General features: G+C 39.1%; 1 protein-coding gene across 3 annotated transcripts in view; it reads right to left on the bottom strand.

The window, feature by feature from the left end:
• The window catches only part of LOC124593678 (obscurin), a 688,571-nt gene that overhangs the window by 266,319 nt on the left and 406,947 nt on the right, over positions 1-15,305 (bottom strand). For all 3 annotated transcript variants that reach the window (XM_047131972.1, XM_047131974.1, XM_047131973.1), the window contains one exon: positions 10,478-10,658. In XM_047131972.1, coding sequence (XP_046987928.1) covers positions 10,478-10,658 — 181 coding nt within the window. The remainder of the gene's footprint in view (positions 1-10,477; positions 10,659-15,305) is intronic.

Raw genomic sequence — 15,305 nt, 5'->3', positions numbered from 1 at the left:
GAGTCATAGTTGTTTAAACCTGAAAGGAATGGAACAGCAATCCTGGAATGTGAAGTTTTGTGCAAGTTATTTATACATATATACAATACTTGTATGCATATTCTGATGAGGATGGAAAAAAACTGTAGAAGGCCACAAGGTAAAAGGAAGTAACCAGAAAACCAAATGCACTATAGAGAGTGGCACCACCAAAAAACACACAAGTGATGATAACTTTACTTTCATAATATAGGCTTTCACAGGGCAGTACTTATTTGGTATTTTATTAGTAGTTTAGATTTTTTCTTTTGATTTATCTCTGGAGTATGATTAATGCCTGGAAAGCACAACTTTATTTATTTATTTAAGTTTATGTAAATGCATAATGATGTACCTGTTATACTAGCAAGCATGTGTAGGAGAGCACTATTGGAGTGTCTGTCATAGTATAGCATCGGACTGGTCAAGTGAGCACTTATGTACAGTTGGTAGCTGCTAGACTAGCCACTGTAGTATTGTTTCTATGCCCACAATTTCTTAACCAGGTGGTGTATATTTGGTTCATTAAATATCATAGATTTTTTATATTGTAAACTTTTGGTGTGTCTGTAATAATGGTCCATAGCAGTTATCAAACAAAATCTAAATAACTGACCATCAAACCAAGCTGAAAAATACAATAATAAATTTAAAGAACAAGGGGATAAGCTTTTGTTGATGAAAGATTAATTGTCAAGTTGTCAAACCTGGAGTTAATGAAGGTTAATGTAATCAAAGTTGTAGCTGGTGAAGTATCTAAGGTTCAGTGCCAAGCACAAAGTGAACTGCACACTACGCAAATTGACGTTAACAAAATGAAATTACAATATGAAGATAAGGAGGAGATAATACCCCCATTGTCGGATCTGTAGTGAGAAATCTGCATACAGAATTCACTGATCTTTGCGCTCAAGGTGAGTGAGCAAATTCCATGCATGCCAATATCATCACGCCACTACAAATAAATAAGGGGTGCAGTTAGCTGGAGAGGCCCTTGTAGAAGATAGCGTCTTATGCCACCAGCAATTCCCTTTCTTCATGCCTAGGGGGAGGATAACCACCCAGCAGTTTTTGTCAAATCGTTCATTGTGTTCGTCTACCCGCTGGAGTGAGGAGCAATGAATCCAGTCTCTGCAGGTCCATTCCAAAGCAACACCCCTCTGTGGGTGGCAGATGCTGCACAAAGAGTGGAAGATGCTGCACAAAGATACCAAGATTTTGCAACCTTTCAACAAGAATTATCGGCTAAATATTGGTTGGCAGGAATGCAGATGTGTCTCTGCAATCGAGTATTACATATAAAGAAATATAATAGTTGGATTGGTAGTTTTTGAAGGTACTTTGAGCAATATCTGAATAAAACGTAGTGCGGGGACCACGAGACATTTTTCAGAACATATGAAGCAAATTACCAATCGACTTTTGTAAGACATTGCTCACAGTACCAAACAATGGCGTTCAGAAATTTCTGGCTGTAGCAAACAAATTCAATTTGTTATTAGAGAACTGATAATTGGTGCAAAACATGCACCCACCTGACAGAAACAGTGACAACTGATGTAACTGAGGGTGTAGGACACCTGTTCATGAATACAACAGAAATACCACGGAGGTGAATGACACTTTGCACTTTGGGTGCAATAACTGATGTAATGAGCAGTGGTGTAACAATTGATTTGATGTGACCCATCGAGGCAAGAGGTGCGATGGATACTGCAGTAACTCTTGATTGAGAGCAAGAACTGAAAGTGCAGCTGACACAGATGGAGCACCAGCTAATCAAACAAATGAGATCCAGTCAAACTGACACAACCATTGGATGTTCAGAACAATTGGCCAGTGGTGAGAGAAGGGGTGGCTCCAAACAGATTCGATTCGTGCAATACCAGCATAGGACTAATCTAAGTGAACAGCTAGTCAATGAGACTGAATGAATAAATAATCTATCACTATACATATTGAAGGAATATCAATGGAAGCAGTAACTGACATGGGCACAGACCTTATGTTAAGTGTTATGTTGCCAGAATTGTGAGCAAAGTAAAGGAGAGCCAAAAGATTTTAATGCTTTTCATAAGTGGTTTGAAGGTGTTAGGCACACTGGGGGTGCACAGCTAACTTGTGAAGGAGCTGGTTCACCTAGAAATGGTTGTAGGCATAGCTAATGTGATGCATACTTTATTGTGGTCCCAGGGTTTGATAGCATATTGTGCTGTGTCCAGCTACTAGTGCCTGTGAATATGAATGCATTGAGTGTAATGTTGCCATGCACGTGTACCGAAATCAACTGCTAATTGTATCAGCATGGGCCAGCCACTAGAGGCCACCTGTAGGAAGTGGGCACATGGCACAGTCTGTGCTGTATTGTACTCATGCCTATACATGTACAGAGCAATCCAGACTCACTCTTGCCATGTTTTTTACCTTGTACCACTCACATCAATTGTACTGTGTATTGTTTATGTTGTGTCTGCTGTACAATTCTTTGCTCTTGCTAAGTGTGGAGTCATGAGAGGCTTATTTCAGTTATTGTTCAGAGGTTTATGACGAAAGTCAAATTTGTGTTATTTGGATTGGTTTCATGTATTACTTGGTTAGTACATGATTGGTGACAAGTTTGGACTGGTTTCAACGTGTCTTCTTTAAGTGTGGTTTCATCAGGTTTAGTCATTATGGATGCCGTGCTACCAGCCCTGGTTGAACAGCTTACTTTGCCACTGACCACTTTGTCGGCTACCATTAACAGAGAGGGTACTGTTCCACTGGCCTATCCACACACTTTCTCCCATATAATGATTCAGCTGAGGATTGGGAAGCTCATGAAAAAAGACTCAGACAGAATATTTTGGCTTTTGGTGTGACTGCATCGAATTTGTGCAAAGCCTTATTCTTCTCGTGGATTTCACATAAGGTGTATCAACTACTGTGTCATTATACAAGAACTGGCAGCTCTTACTTTTGATCATATGTGCAGTTTATTATCCACCTCCCATTCCAAAGGAATGCATGTCATGGAGGCACAAGTGGAATTCTACTGATGCCGCAAGAAACCAAACCAATCATACAGGGCCTAGGCAGCCGAATTTCATGGCTTTAGCTGTAAGTGTCAGTTCATTACCTATGCTCAAAATGACTCCTGGAGCATGACACAATTACCTTTTAAGCTCCAGACAAGGAAGTGCACCAGTAAGCTTTACTCTGTAAAAACATCCCATTGGCAGAAGTTTTGCAAATAGCACAATATTCTGGAGTTTCTCTGGCAACAGATGATCAAATTGCAACATGGAGAAACGTGGCAATAGTGTTACAAGATGTGCCCTCTAGGGCAGCAGATAGCTTGCATGAGGAAGGGGCAGTTTTGGTGGAAAACAAGCAGTCCCAGAGCCGAGGAGACCAAGGCTGGTCCTAGCAGTCATGACTGCTTCAGCACTAGTGTCAGCATTCTCTGTTTCTGCCTCGACCTTTTTTTTTTTTCCTCGGCTATTTGTAATGCTTGCCAGAAGAAAGTCCACATCATCTCCATCTGTCATTCACCAAGGGCTGCTTAGGGTATGGATATGGACACAAACTGTGTCATTCCAACACTTGTGACTTCTCCCAAGTTGTTTATTGAGTTAAATGTTTTTTGCCAAGTGCTCCAACTACAGGTCAACACAGGTACTGCAGTCACATTCTCAAATCTATGTGAGTTTAGACTCACAACCACTGCCACTGGTCATGCGGAAGCTGGTGTTAGTTATAACAGACTGAACATTGTGCTGTTGGGACAATTTACGGCATCTGCCTCTTACAAGTCAGTGGTTCATTCCATTACATTTCTGTTGGTTGCTGATGCTGCTGTTGAGAACTTGTTCTGGATGGATACATTTCAGGCATCTGGATTTTCTATCACCAACGCAGTTCATCTTGTGTCCAATCAGGTACTTTCAATTGGAAACAGCATGTGAGAAGGTTTTGGACTTGATATCAGAAGGTAAAGGGTGTGCTACAAATTTTTCTGCTCATATTTGTTTGAAATCCATGGCTTGGCCTTGTTTTTGTCCTGCACATCCTATTCCTGTCAACCTGACAGATCAAGTGGCTAGTGAGTGGTCATCTCTGCTGGCTGTAGTTGGGAAGCCATCGGGTAAATTTTGCCTCTGTGGCACCTTCGGTACTACTGTAAATGAACAGTCAATCTTGGTTAATTATCTCCTCCCATGCCAGGAGGAACTGTTGGCAAAAATATCAGGTGGACAATACTTTTCTAAAACTGATTGTCTGAAGCAGATCTGCAGGTTCGTGTGGATGAAGAGTCTCAGTGAGTTCTGGTTTAGAATACTCCCTCTGGTCTCTATCAATATTTGTGCCTTCCTTTTGGTGTGTCTAGTGCCCCTGCTATTTTCCAGCAATTTTTAGAGCTACTGGCTATGCCTGTCCTGGGTTGCATTAATTATTTGGATGATATTGCTCTCATGAGCTCCTCCACAGTTGATCACTTGAAAAATTTGTGCACTTTGTTTTTTGTTTTACAGTCCACAAGCTAACGGTGTAACATTGCAAAATCTCAATTTTTTCAACCTTCTATTGCTTATTTGAGATTTGAGGTCTTGCAGGACAAGGTTCATCCACTGCCAGACCACACCTCTGCTGTCACATCTGTGCCTGACTCCTCATCTACAAAGGAGCTTCAGGCTTTTTAAGGGAAGATAGCCAGTTATCAAAAATTCCTGCCAGGGTTGCCGCATTGGCCAACCTGTCACTTGCCTGGTATACAAGAATGTACCTTTTTGCTGGTGCTCAGATTGCAAACGTGCTTTTGAAATGAAATCTAAATTGCTCTTGGTCACTTGTTTAGTTACATTCTCTTCAGACCAGCACATAGTTTTGGCAACTGACACCTCACACTACGGCCTTGGTGCAGTCCTAGTCCACCGATATCCTGACAGCTCTGAATGACCTGTTTCTTTCACCCCTTGGTCTCACAGTCTGGCCCAGCAGTGTTACTCTTAGGTAGCCTCATTGTCCATCAGGTGGTTGTTTGTTCAACAGGGATGGCCACATAAACCACTAGAGGCTCTTGCCACAGTCTATGCTCTCCAGAAATTTCATGTTTCTTTGTATGGCTCGAATTTTCACCTTATTGACCATTAACCCTGGGTTTCCTTGGTTAACCCTCACACTTCCTTGCATGACAAAGCAGCATGCTGCCTCCAATGCTGGGCACTGTTCTTGTCTTGATACAATTACAAAATCCATTTTTGACCTATGTCCAAACGTGCCAATGTGAACACCTTGTTCCACCTTCATGTGTGTCCTGATATCAACTTTGATTGCCTTGCTTCCATCTTCATACAGAAACACAGGCCGCAATTGAGGGTTTCACAATTATTAGCTCGCACTTAGCGGCTGCCGTTACCACCAACCTGGTTCTCCGCCAGGTGGTTCAGTTTGTTTAACAGGGCTGGCCAGATAAATCACTAGCTAAACTTTGGACTCCCTGTGCCAATATTTTTCCTTATGTATTGCCTCTCTGTTTTTTGCAATATTTGTTACTGTCCATGGAAGACCTCTCCCCCAGAGTAGACATTCATCCAGCATTACAGCACGAGGGTCTATGCCTACTCCACCAGGGCCATTGGGGAGTTTCACGAACTCAACTGTTAGCTAGGAGACATATGTTTTGGCCACAGACTGAAGGCTCATGAGCAGTGTGCCCAACAACAGGCAGCTTCCAGAGCATTTCTGTCCCCCTGGCCCACTCCACATCAATCATGAGAATGCATTCATGTTGCCTTGTACCTTAGTTTCCGATAACGGGACCAGTTCATTTCTGATATTTTTCAATTATTCTCTTCCCGTCATGGCGTTCATCATGTTATGGCTATGCCATTCCATCTTCAATCAAATGGCAGGGCAGAATCACTAGTCCAAATGTTCCAGTCCGGGGTTGCCATCTTTGTGACATCCGTACAGGCGACAGGCTGGTGGGGCGTCACTTTGATCAGTTGCGCTCCCATTGCCGGCGCAACCCTGTCGCTGCAGCCCACCCTGCCCTCCTCCACATCGAGCCCATCATTGTCTACTATGGCTGCCTCCTCCATTTGCAGCATCCTGGGGTTCCAGCACTCTGGTGCTGGTCACTGAACCATCTCTGGTCCGTTGCTGCAGCCTCCTGTTCCGGTTGAGCTGCCTCCACCAGTTCCCTCGCTATCATCACCTCAGCCATCGTCACAGATGGGTCAAGTCCCAGCTCCTCCACCGATGGACCTGCCTGCTGATGATGATGCAGAAATGGCGATAGTACCCTCCTCCTTGGTGTTGTCGTCGGGCACCACATCCAGCCCTATGCTGCAGTGCCACCCCGGCACATCACACCACCCCTGTGGTCGGCACTGGCTGCCGCAGCTCTGGATCCAATGGATGTGTCTCTTGTTGGGCCACTGATGTCTCCTCCATTGCCTGAGCACCCTCTTTGCATGAGGGAGAAAAATGCTATATCCTGAGACTAGAATGTGTTGTGAGAGTGAGTGCACTGAGTGTAGTGTCACCACTTGTGTGTACTTACATTAATCACCAACTTTAATGGTGAAGGCCAGCCACTAGAGGTCACCTGTAGAAAGCATCCACATGGCACAATCTCTGCTGCACTGTCCACCAGCAACTTGTGCCTATATACATATGTTCTTTTAGTTTGTATTGCTCACATCAGTTGTTCTGTGTATCACTTACGTTGCACCTTCTGTATAATTCTTTGGTCTTGTTACATGTGGAATCACGCAAGACTTATTTCTGTTGTTGTTCAGAGCTTTACGAATAAAGCTATATTTGTGTTACTTGGATCAGTTTCATGTATTACTTACTTATTGCAGATTGTATCTTTGATACTGATTTTGTGTGGGAGGTGGATGGAATAACCGACTTCCCCAGGTGTAGATTTTTGACACAGGTAGAGGGCTATGAGGTCACAACAAAATTAATTAAGTCACCACTTAGGTACTATAAATTTTATTGACAATTAGAAGTACGTATGGTAGGTACCAAGTATGGGCCACCACAAGAGATAGGCAGCACATGTTCCATGAATTTGACACAAGCAATTGTCAACAAGATAGAGTAATACAGTAGCCTTCAGAACCACGCAGAGTTGAGATTCTTATTGCTGCAGTATACTGATGTATCTGAAGAAAACTTGGAATCACGAAAAATTTTGGTTGCAAGTTGCAAGTAAAGTTTCATTGACCATTTTGTTTAAACCATAAAGCATAGCACTGGATAAAAGCTCAGAAGTCGACAAGAAATGAAACAAAACCTCGACTTAGGTGTCACTGAGGTGTCCACCATTGATGAAAGACATTATGCAATACATATATACATATTTTTAAAAACAAAGATGATGTGACTTACCAAAAGAAAGTGCTGGCAGGTCGATAGACACACAAACAAACACAAACATACACACAAAATTCAAGCTTTTGCAACCAACGGTAGCTTCTTCAGGAAATAGGGAAAGAGATGGAAAGACGAAAGGATGTGGGTTTTAAGGGAGAGGGTAAGGAGTCATTCCAATCCCGAGAGCGGAAAGACTTACCTTAGGGGGGAAAAGGATGGGTATACACTCGCACACACACACATATCCATCCACACATATACAGACACAAGCAGACATATTTAAAGGCAAAGAGTTTTCAAACTCCTTACCCTCTCCCTTAAAACCCACATCCTTTCATCTTTTCCTCTCTTTCCCTATTTCCTGAAGAAGCTACCATTGGTTGCAAAAGCTTGAATTTTGTGTGTATGTTTGTGTTTGTTTGTGTGTCTATGGACCTGCCAGCGCTTTCTTTTGGTAAGTCACATCATCTTTGTTTTTAGATATATTTTTCCCACGTGGAATGTTTCCCTCTATTATATTTATATACATATTTTGGTAGATATAGGTATTTGTTTGACTGTTGGTCATATGTTTGAATTGTTGTAAAGGGAATTACGTTAACAAACAATCAGTAAAATGGGTAGTGATTCAATAGTATGTAAAGTGCTAACTACAGGTATTTGCATAAATCACATTCACCGTAAGCATGTTAAATCAACAACAAACACATACAAGCACAAAGATGCAAAATTATTAATATGGGAATGTCCTGGAAATTTACAGTTTTTATCTGTAAAAATGGATAATTATTTCTGTTCAAGAATTTCTCTTTGGTACAAAAGAAGTTGTTAACGAGAAACATCTGTTTCTTAGATAAGTATGAAACTAGGTATGAGATGCACTATATATTCTATAAAAACTTACCTTCTGTAATAGAATATTACGACCGAAAAAATCAAATTTCTTTAATAACTCACACAGGCTCCCAACTGCAGATATCATTTAAAGATTTTATTATGTGCTCAGTAAATGTATAAATAACTAACTCAGTAGTGAGGCTATTCTGGAACCAAAATTGTGATTGGCTAAGTATTTAATTACTACGTGCGTGTATTACAATCTGGAGTACACTAACTTTTCAAAAATTTTTCAAAATTGTGTAAGGAGTGACGCTGGATTGTAGTTATTGACATCTGAAGAGTCATCCTTCTTATAGAGGAGCCTAACAACGCCCTGCAAAAGCGATTAAGAACATGACATATGACAGGGTCACAACTTTTCAGTATCGCGTTAGCGATAGTGTCCACCCAACTCTGGCACCCCACATGAATTTTTACTGTTTAGACTACAGGTAGTGAACCTTTTTTACCTATCACTCACTTTTATATCTCTGGTAGTAGTAAAATTTTCTAACCGCCCACCAGTTCCATAGTAATGGTGATCTATAAAGTAGGGAAGTAAATTTACTTTATAAAATTTATACACCAGGGTTAAAGCATGTAATAATATATCCTTACCAAATACTTCACATCAAAATTTTATGAAAACACAATGAAAATGTTTCAAAACACTTACCACCTATGGGCAGAAGGGACCATGTTGATTAACTCTGGTTTAGAATCATGAAAATCTCCCTTACTTCAGGTGGGGATGGGAGACTAATTTTTCTTACACTGAATGTCCTCCATATGGCTTCTTCAGTGAATTGTTTTATTGTATTTTCTGAATTATTTGCACAAAATTTTATCTACTTTTTAAAGTAGTAATTAAAAATATCTGCTACAGTGTTTACACTGCTTCTATTTGGCTCAGCAGAAAGAATATCATTTTCTATAGCTTCTTTAACTGCCTCTCTTTTGACAATATTCCATATTGATTTTATTTTATTATCTGATATGTCAATTTCAGATTATTATGAGCAAACTCCTGTATTTTTTAAAAAACTTTTCAAATATTTTACAGTATATACAGTTTATAATATAGAAGTATGTCTGGATTATTACTTGTTGTGGCTCTTTTGTACAAGTCCTTTTCTCATTGTGAAGGGATTCTAATATCCGTAGTGTTTACAAGTTTCTTTAATGACTTCCCATTAAGACAGATAATTATATTTTCAGGACAGTTACTTTCAAAAATGGATACAAACTCTTTCATAACACAGAGGGGATTTTAATTTATAATGTATATGGATGATTCCAACAAGGAGTTGTGTGTTTCACCACTAGATGACAATAGCATCATTTTCACACCAGTAGGGGGACTTTAATTCATCATATTTCAGCCAATTTGCACAAAATATTTTTATGTTATGCACAGAAACCTTTCTTGTGAATCAATCATTTCTATTTGTGGAAACCATATCAAAATCCCTGCAGTGGTTCCTGAGATTAGCCAAATACACTGAGGTGACAAAAGTCAGGGCAAACCTCCTAATATCATTTCAAACTTCCTTTTGCCTGGTGTATGCAGCAACTCGATCTCACACAGACTCAACAAGTCACTAGAAGATCCTGCAGAAATAATGAGCCATGTTGCGTCTACAGCTGTCCATAATTGCAAAAGTACTGCTGGTTCAGGTTTCTGTGCACAAACTGACCTTGCTGTTGTGTCTCATAAATGTGCATTGGGATTCACATCACGCAATCTGACCAGGCCATGGTCATCTAGGGTCCAAACAATATGGGCACAAGCCCAGGAGAGGCACTGCAGGTGATGCTGTGCTGTTACCAAAGGCATTCATGCCTGTTGTCTGCTGTCATAGCCAATTACTACCAAATTTTAGCACACTGCCCTAATTGATATTCACTGTATGCCCCACATTAATTCCTGTGGTAATATCAGGGAGTGTTGCTGTCTGTTAGCACTGCCAACTCTACAAAAACATGCTGCTCTAAGTTATTAAGTGAAGGCCATCAGCCACTGTGTTTTCCATGGTGAGAGGTAATGCCTGAAATTTTGTATTCTTGGCACACTCTTGTCACTGTGGAGCTTGGAATGTTGAATTCCCTAACAACATCTGAAATGTAATGTATCATGTATCTAGCTCCAATGCCCATTCCCCAGTCAAAGTGCTGTGTATCTACATATTAACAAAACATTAATACTTACACTGCTTTCATCTTCTCCAAATTTGTTTGTAGCCTTGATTTTATATTGGCCTGTGTCACCATGTTGGCCATATGGAATTTTAAGGGTAAATGTAGTCTCTTTTAATCCATCTCCAATGTCTTTTGTTGCAGCAGTAAATATGTGCCTCTCATCTTCTGTTACTTTTTCTCCATTATGGAACCTACAATAATGGAAAATTCAATTTAGAAAACCACTATAACTTGAGTTTCCCAAGTCCCTACAATGATGTGTAACAAAGTATTTTTACTACCTCCATTTTATGTCCAGTGACTAATTTTTAAAACTTAAATTTTAATAATACTAACATTCCTATTATTAAAATGTAATGGAGACACTGAGGTTCATCATGTGCTCATTCGATTGATATTTCTGTCAGTAGCTATTCCTTACAACTTAAACCTCACGTAATAAAGACACGAAAAATTTTTTAAAAATTGATATTATGGGTTATGACAAGGTATCTCATTCATAAATGGGAAAATAGAGAAAAATTATTACGTTGCACAGTGTACCAGTATCTGCCATATGCCACACTGCAGCTTGCAGAGTACAGGCTTAGAGAGGGAGAGAGAGAGAGAGAGAGAGAGAGAGAGAGAGAGAGAGAGAGAGAGAGAGAGAGAGAGAGAGAGAGAGAGGATGTGATCATTTAAATATGTTCAGTATATTAAGTAAATTCAGTTTTTGTTTAGCTGCACTGTTTTCATGTAGAGGTGAATACAGCCTGAAGCACAGAGAATCAATAATTTGTAAAGTTTGAATAAACCATATTATCTCACTTTTCTGTGAAGGCACCTTATGTTTACATTGTGCACTACATACGCAGTAGTTACTTATTTTCTGCCTCAAGATAGATACGTTTGGAAAGTATGTTCATAAAAAGATGAGTATTAATTTATCTGAAATAATACAAACATTGAATATTCTTTTCCAGCTAAAAATTTGAAAAGGTTTTGTTGAATAGTAGGTTATACTGCCCAATATTATATGCACGCAATCTCTGATAATATGTGGTTTTATTTGGATAACCATGAATGGCCTGAAACTATTTTGTCAGCGACTTCAAACTCCTGTTCTCCTTTGAACTAACTTTACGAGAAGCGGAAATATACTTTTATTGTGTTAACTGGTTTTTGGGTAACAAGGCCATCTTCAGACATTGGTTAAGTAAAAAGGGGGAATTTATTTTCAACATAAACTCAGTTTTATAAAAATTATTTTATTGTATTTTTCCGTCTTTGGTCACACACATTATGTCATAACTGGAGTTGACATCTTAAAAAACCATCATTAGACTGTCTCTTTCAAAATAATGAATTGTACAATATTAAGAAATTTACTTAATAATGCAAACTAACATCTGTATACACCTAATTGTAACTGAAACATGTAACTGACTGTAGACATTAGTCTACGCTGTATGCCTATGCCAGAGACATATTAAATTGTATGGCCTAAAGAGAGCACCATAACTGTCTTGTGAATAAAAGTCTTGTGTGTGTGTGTGTGTGTGTGTGTGTGTGTGTGTATGTGTGTGTGTGTGTGTGTGTGTGTGTGTGTGTGTGTGTGTGTGTGTCTGTGTGTGTGTGTGTGTGTGTGTGTTAAAACCAGGACAATAGGATTAGTAAAATGCAAAAAAACTAAATTATAAACTCAAATCAACATCTGTATACACCTAATTGTAACTGAAACATGTAACTGACTATAGACATTAGTTCGCATTTGTAAGTCAAATTAAATATGTTCAGTATATTAAGTAAACTCAGTTTTAGTTTAGCTGCACTATTTTCATGTAGATATTGTGCTAAAGAAGTGAATACAACTTGAAGCACAGAGAAAATATAAAAATGAATGAACATGGCAATTACTGAATCATTCACAAATGTTTACTACCTATTAACAATATCTTAAGAAATACTCTCATTGCATTATTCTGTGAAATGCTATTAGTGAAACTGATATATATGTTTTAAAATCTCTATACTGTTGCACAGACACCAGTTTCTTCGAATGTATTGAAACTAAAATCTATGATCTTCAGTATGAAAATTTACTTAAATAATTCAACTTCAGGTGTATTTAATTTTTCTTATCACAATTTTCCAAATTTTACATCTTTTTTTTTCCAGTAGAACACACAACTGTAGCTTTTAGCAACCTTGTAATACTCTGACCTATAATTAAACATAAAACACACTGACCTGCAAATAGAATTATTCTATCAATTGATTTGGTGAATAATCAAATGTTGGTGGTGTTTCTCATTAATATAATAAATGTTTTACTAGTGTCTTCATTCTTCAAGGGTCTCCAAGTATTTAACTGTTTGGAAAGGTAAGAATCACACGATTTTTGACAACATACTGTGCCACAATGATCAATGTGATAACAGTCATTGACATACAATATGTGTTCACATACTTCCATAATGTGTATCAACCACAATGGTGATAAACCCATTATCAAGACCTGTTACTCAATTTCATTCTTCTATATTGCTAATTTTCAAGTCACGGGATGTGTTTACTGACTACATTACAAGCCTTCCAATACACATCTTGAGTAAATGATGACTGTCATTCACGATACACTGTTGGTAGCCCCTTGGTTCATCTGGGCCAATGGTTCCCAACAGGTGGTCCATGGATCCCCAGGGGTCCGCAAACTATGCCAGAGGGGGTCCGCAAGATGCTACTAGAATAAAAAATATATTTCATATGATAACAGATTTTTTGTTTTGGCCGCTTTTTGCATGAGCAGAGCTTTAGCGAACGCTAACTTCTGTGTCTAGCATCTTCCTAGAGCCAACTGACACTAGTACACTCTAGTGGAAAACTAGAATTAGGTAGAGACAAATAGTTCCGCTGTATGCTGTTAGACTACGCTTGCTGCCTCTTTGTAACTGATTTTTCAATAATGAATATGTCAATGTTTTTTCTAAGTACCAGAAAAAAACGTATAAAAAGACTCTTAATTTGGCTCTTTTAGGACCTTGATACTGTGATATGACAAGGTACCAAGAAAATTTTGCTGGGAACCCCTGATCTGGGCAGTCTGTTGTTCAACAGTTGCATGTACATTTGCCCGTATACAGCTTCACAGCCATTGTTCACCCCTATCAATAGAATGACCAATGTGCACCATAGTCGTCCCAGCACTAGCTTCGGATAGCACTATTTTGCCATGCACAATATACTTTAACTATGGCAGCACGCAAACAGTTTATGAACTATGCCATTTTGGAAATGCTTCCACCCTTGACCCAGAAGCCAACAATCATACCCTTTTGGACGTCAGATAAACTGATCTCTTTCTGCATTATGACAATTACTGCACTGTTTTCCATGTCCCCCAAACACACTTTACATACCCTTCACTACCATCTGTGAGAGGTTATTGCGTGTTAAAGTCAAACACAGGTGGTGGTCACAATAATGAGACTGGACTGCGCATCTCAGCTAGCATAGTCACCCATCTGTCTAGTGAGACTATTGTGTTCTTTTTCAGTTTTTTGTCAAATTATTTATCGTCTTGCAAATGAGGAACACAAATTTCAAATGCCACTAATTCAAGAGTGATATTTCTCATATTACATTAAGCTTGTTGTTTTGTTCCCTCCATCAGGCATGCTTTTTAACCTGTTATTAAACTGTTCTATGATATCTTCTTTAATGTAAAGTTTTTTAAACTTATTTGAGTCAATAACTAGACTGAATGTAACTTAACACTGTGCATAAAGGCCTGCCATTGCAACAGTTGGCACTTAAGTAATAAAATAAAGTAACAGATCATGTACTATACTGCAAATCACCAACAAATACAATGAAATTGAGCTAATTATTAAAGCCATGTGAAACAATAAAAAAAATGAAATGAAATGATCATGTGGCATTATCAGCTGGGAGGTCCCACCCAGCGAAGTTTGGCTGCCGGGCTGCAAGTCTTATTTCAGGTGATGCCACATTGGGCGACTTGCATGTCAGTGACGATATGAAATGAAATGATCATATGGCATTGTTGGCCTGGAGGCCCCATTTGGGGAAGTTCAGCCGCCGTATTGCAAGTTGTTTTTAGTTGACGCCATTTCAGCGAGTTGTGAGTCAATGATAATGAAAATGATGATGAAGGACACACAACACCCAGTCCCCTGCTGGGAATCGAACCCGGGCCCCCTGCGTTGTAGGCAGTAACGCTACCGCTACACTACAGAGGCGGACATCAGTGATGATCTCCAACCTGGCTGGGAACTGAACCCGGGCCTGCTGCATGGTAGACAAACACTTTACCATTCAGCTAAGCAGGCAGACTTGTGAAACAATAGTTTATTAAAATTAAGACCATTAAACTGGAAGCTCTCCAAAATGGGTAATGATGAAATTAAACAGTTATCAAGACAACAATGGGCACAGCAAATATGTATTTGCAAATAATTAAAACTCTAGATTTTAAAATGGAGCTTGCTTCCTTCAATATCTTTCATACTTCTTTGGCATAGTTCACCAAGACTGAGTTAATAGGTCTTCCTCACCATCACACATCAGAAATTCTGTATGTTTTTAGATGAGATGGGTTACAAAAATTACAGAAATTCTAAGACATTCTGCAAAGACTCTGGTATACATGAGAGACAATACCACAATAAATATGTGTAAAGACACAATGTACCTGGAAGGCTGGTGTCAAAAACACTACATATTTCCAGAAATTATACACAAACTTCATTTTATTTGACCATCAAATGAGAAAAATACTGACTTCACGAAAGAAAAGCAGAAAATATGAACTTTGTAAGCACGAAATCTTTTGGCAA

The sequence above is a fragment of the Schistocerca americana genome, chromosome 2 (genome assembly GCF_021461395.2).
Source record: "Schistocerca americana isolate TAMUIC-IGC-003095 chromosome 2, iqSchAmer2.1, whole genome shotgun sequence".
In the NCBI taxonomy this organism is placed as follows: domain Eukaryota; kingdom Metazoa; phylum Arthropoda; class Insecta; order Orthoptera; family Acrididae; genus Schistocerca; species Schistocerca americana.
Note: the sequence above shows the minus strand (reverse complement) of the source record. Positions and strands in the feature narration are given on the sequence as shown.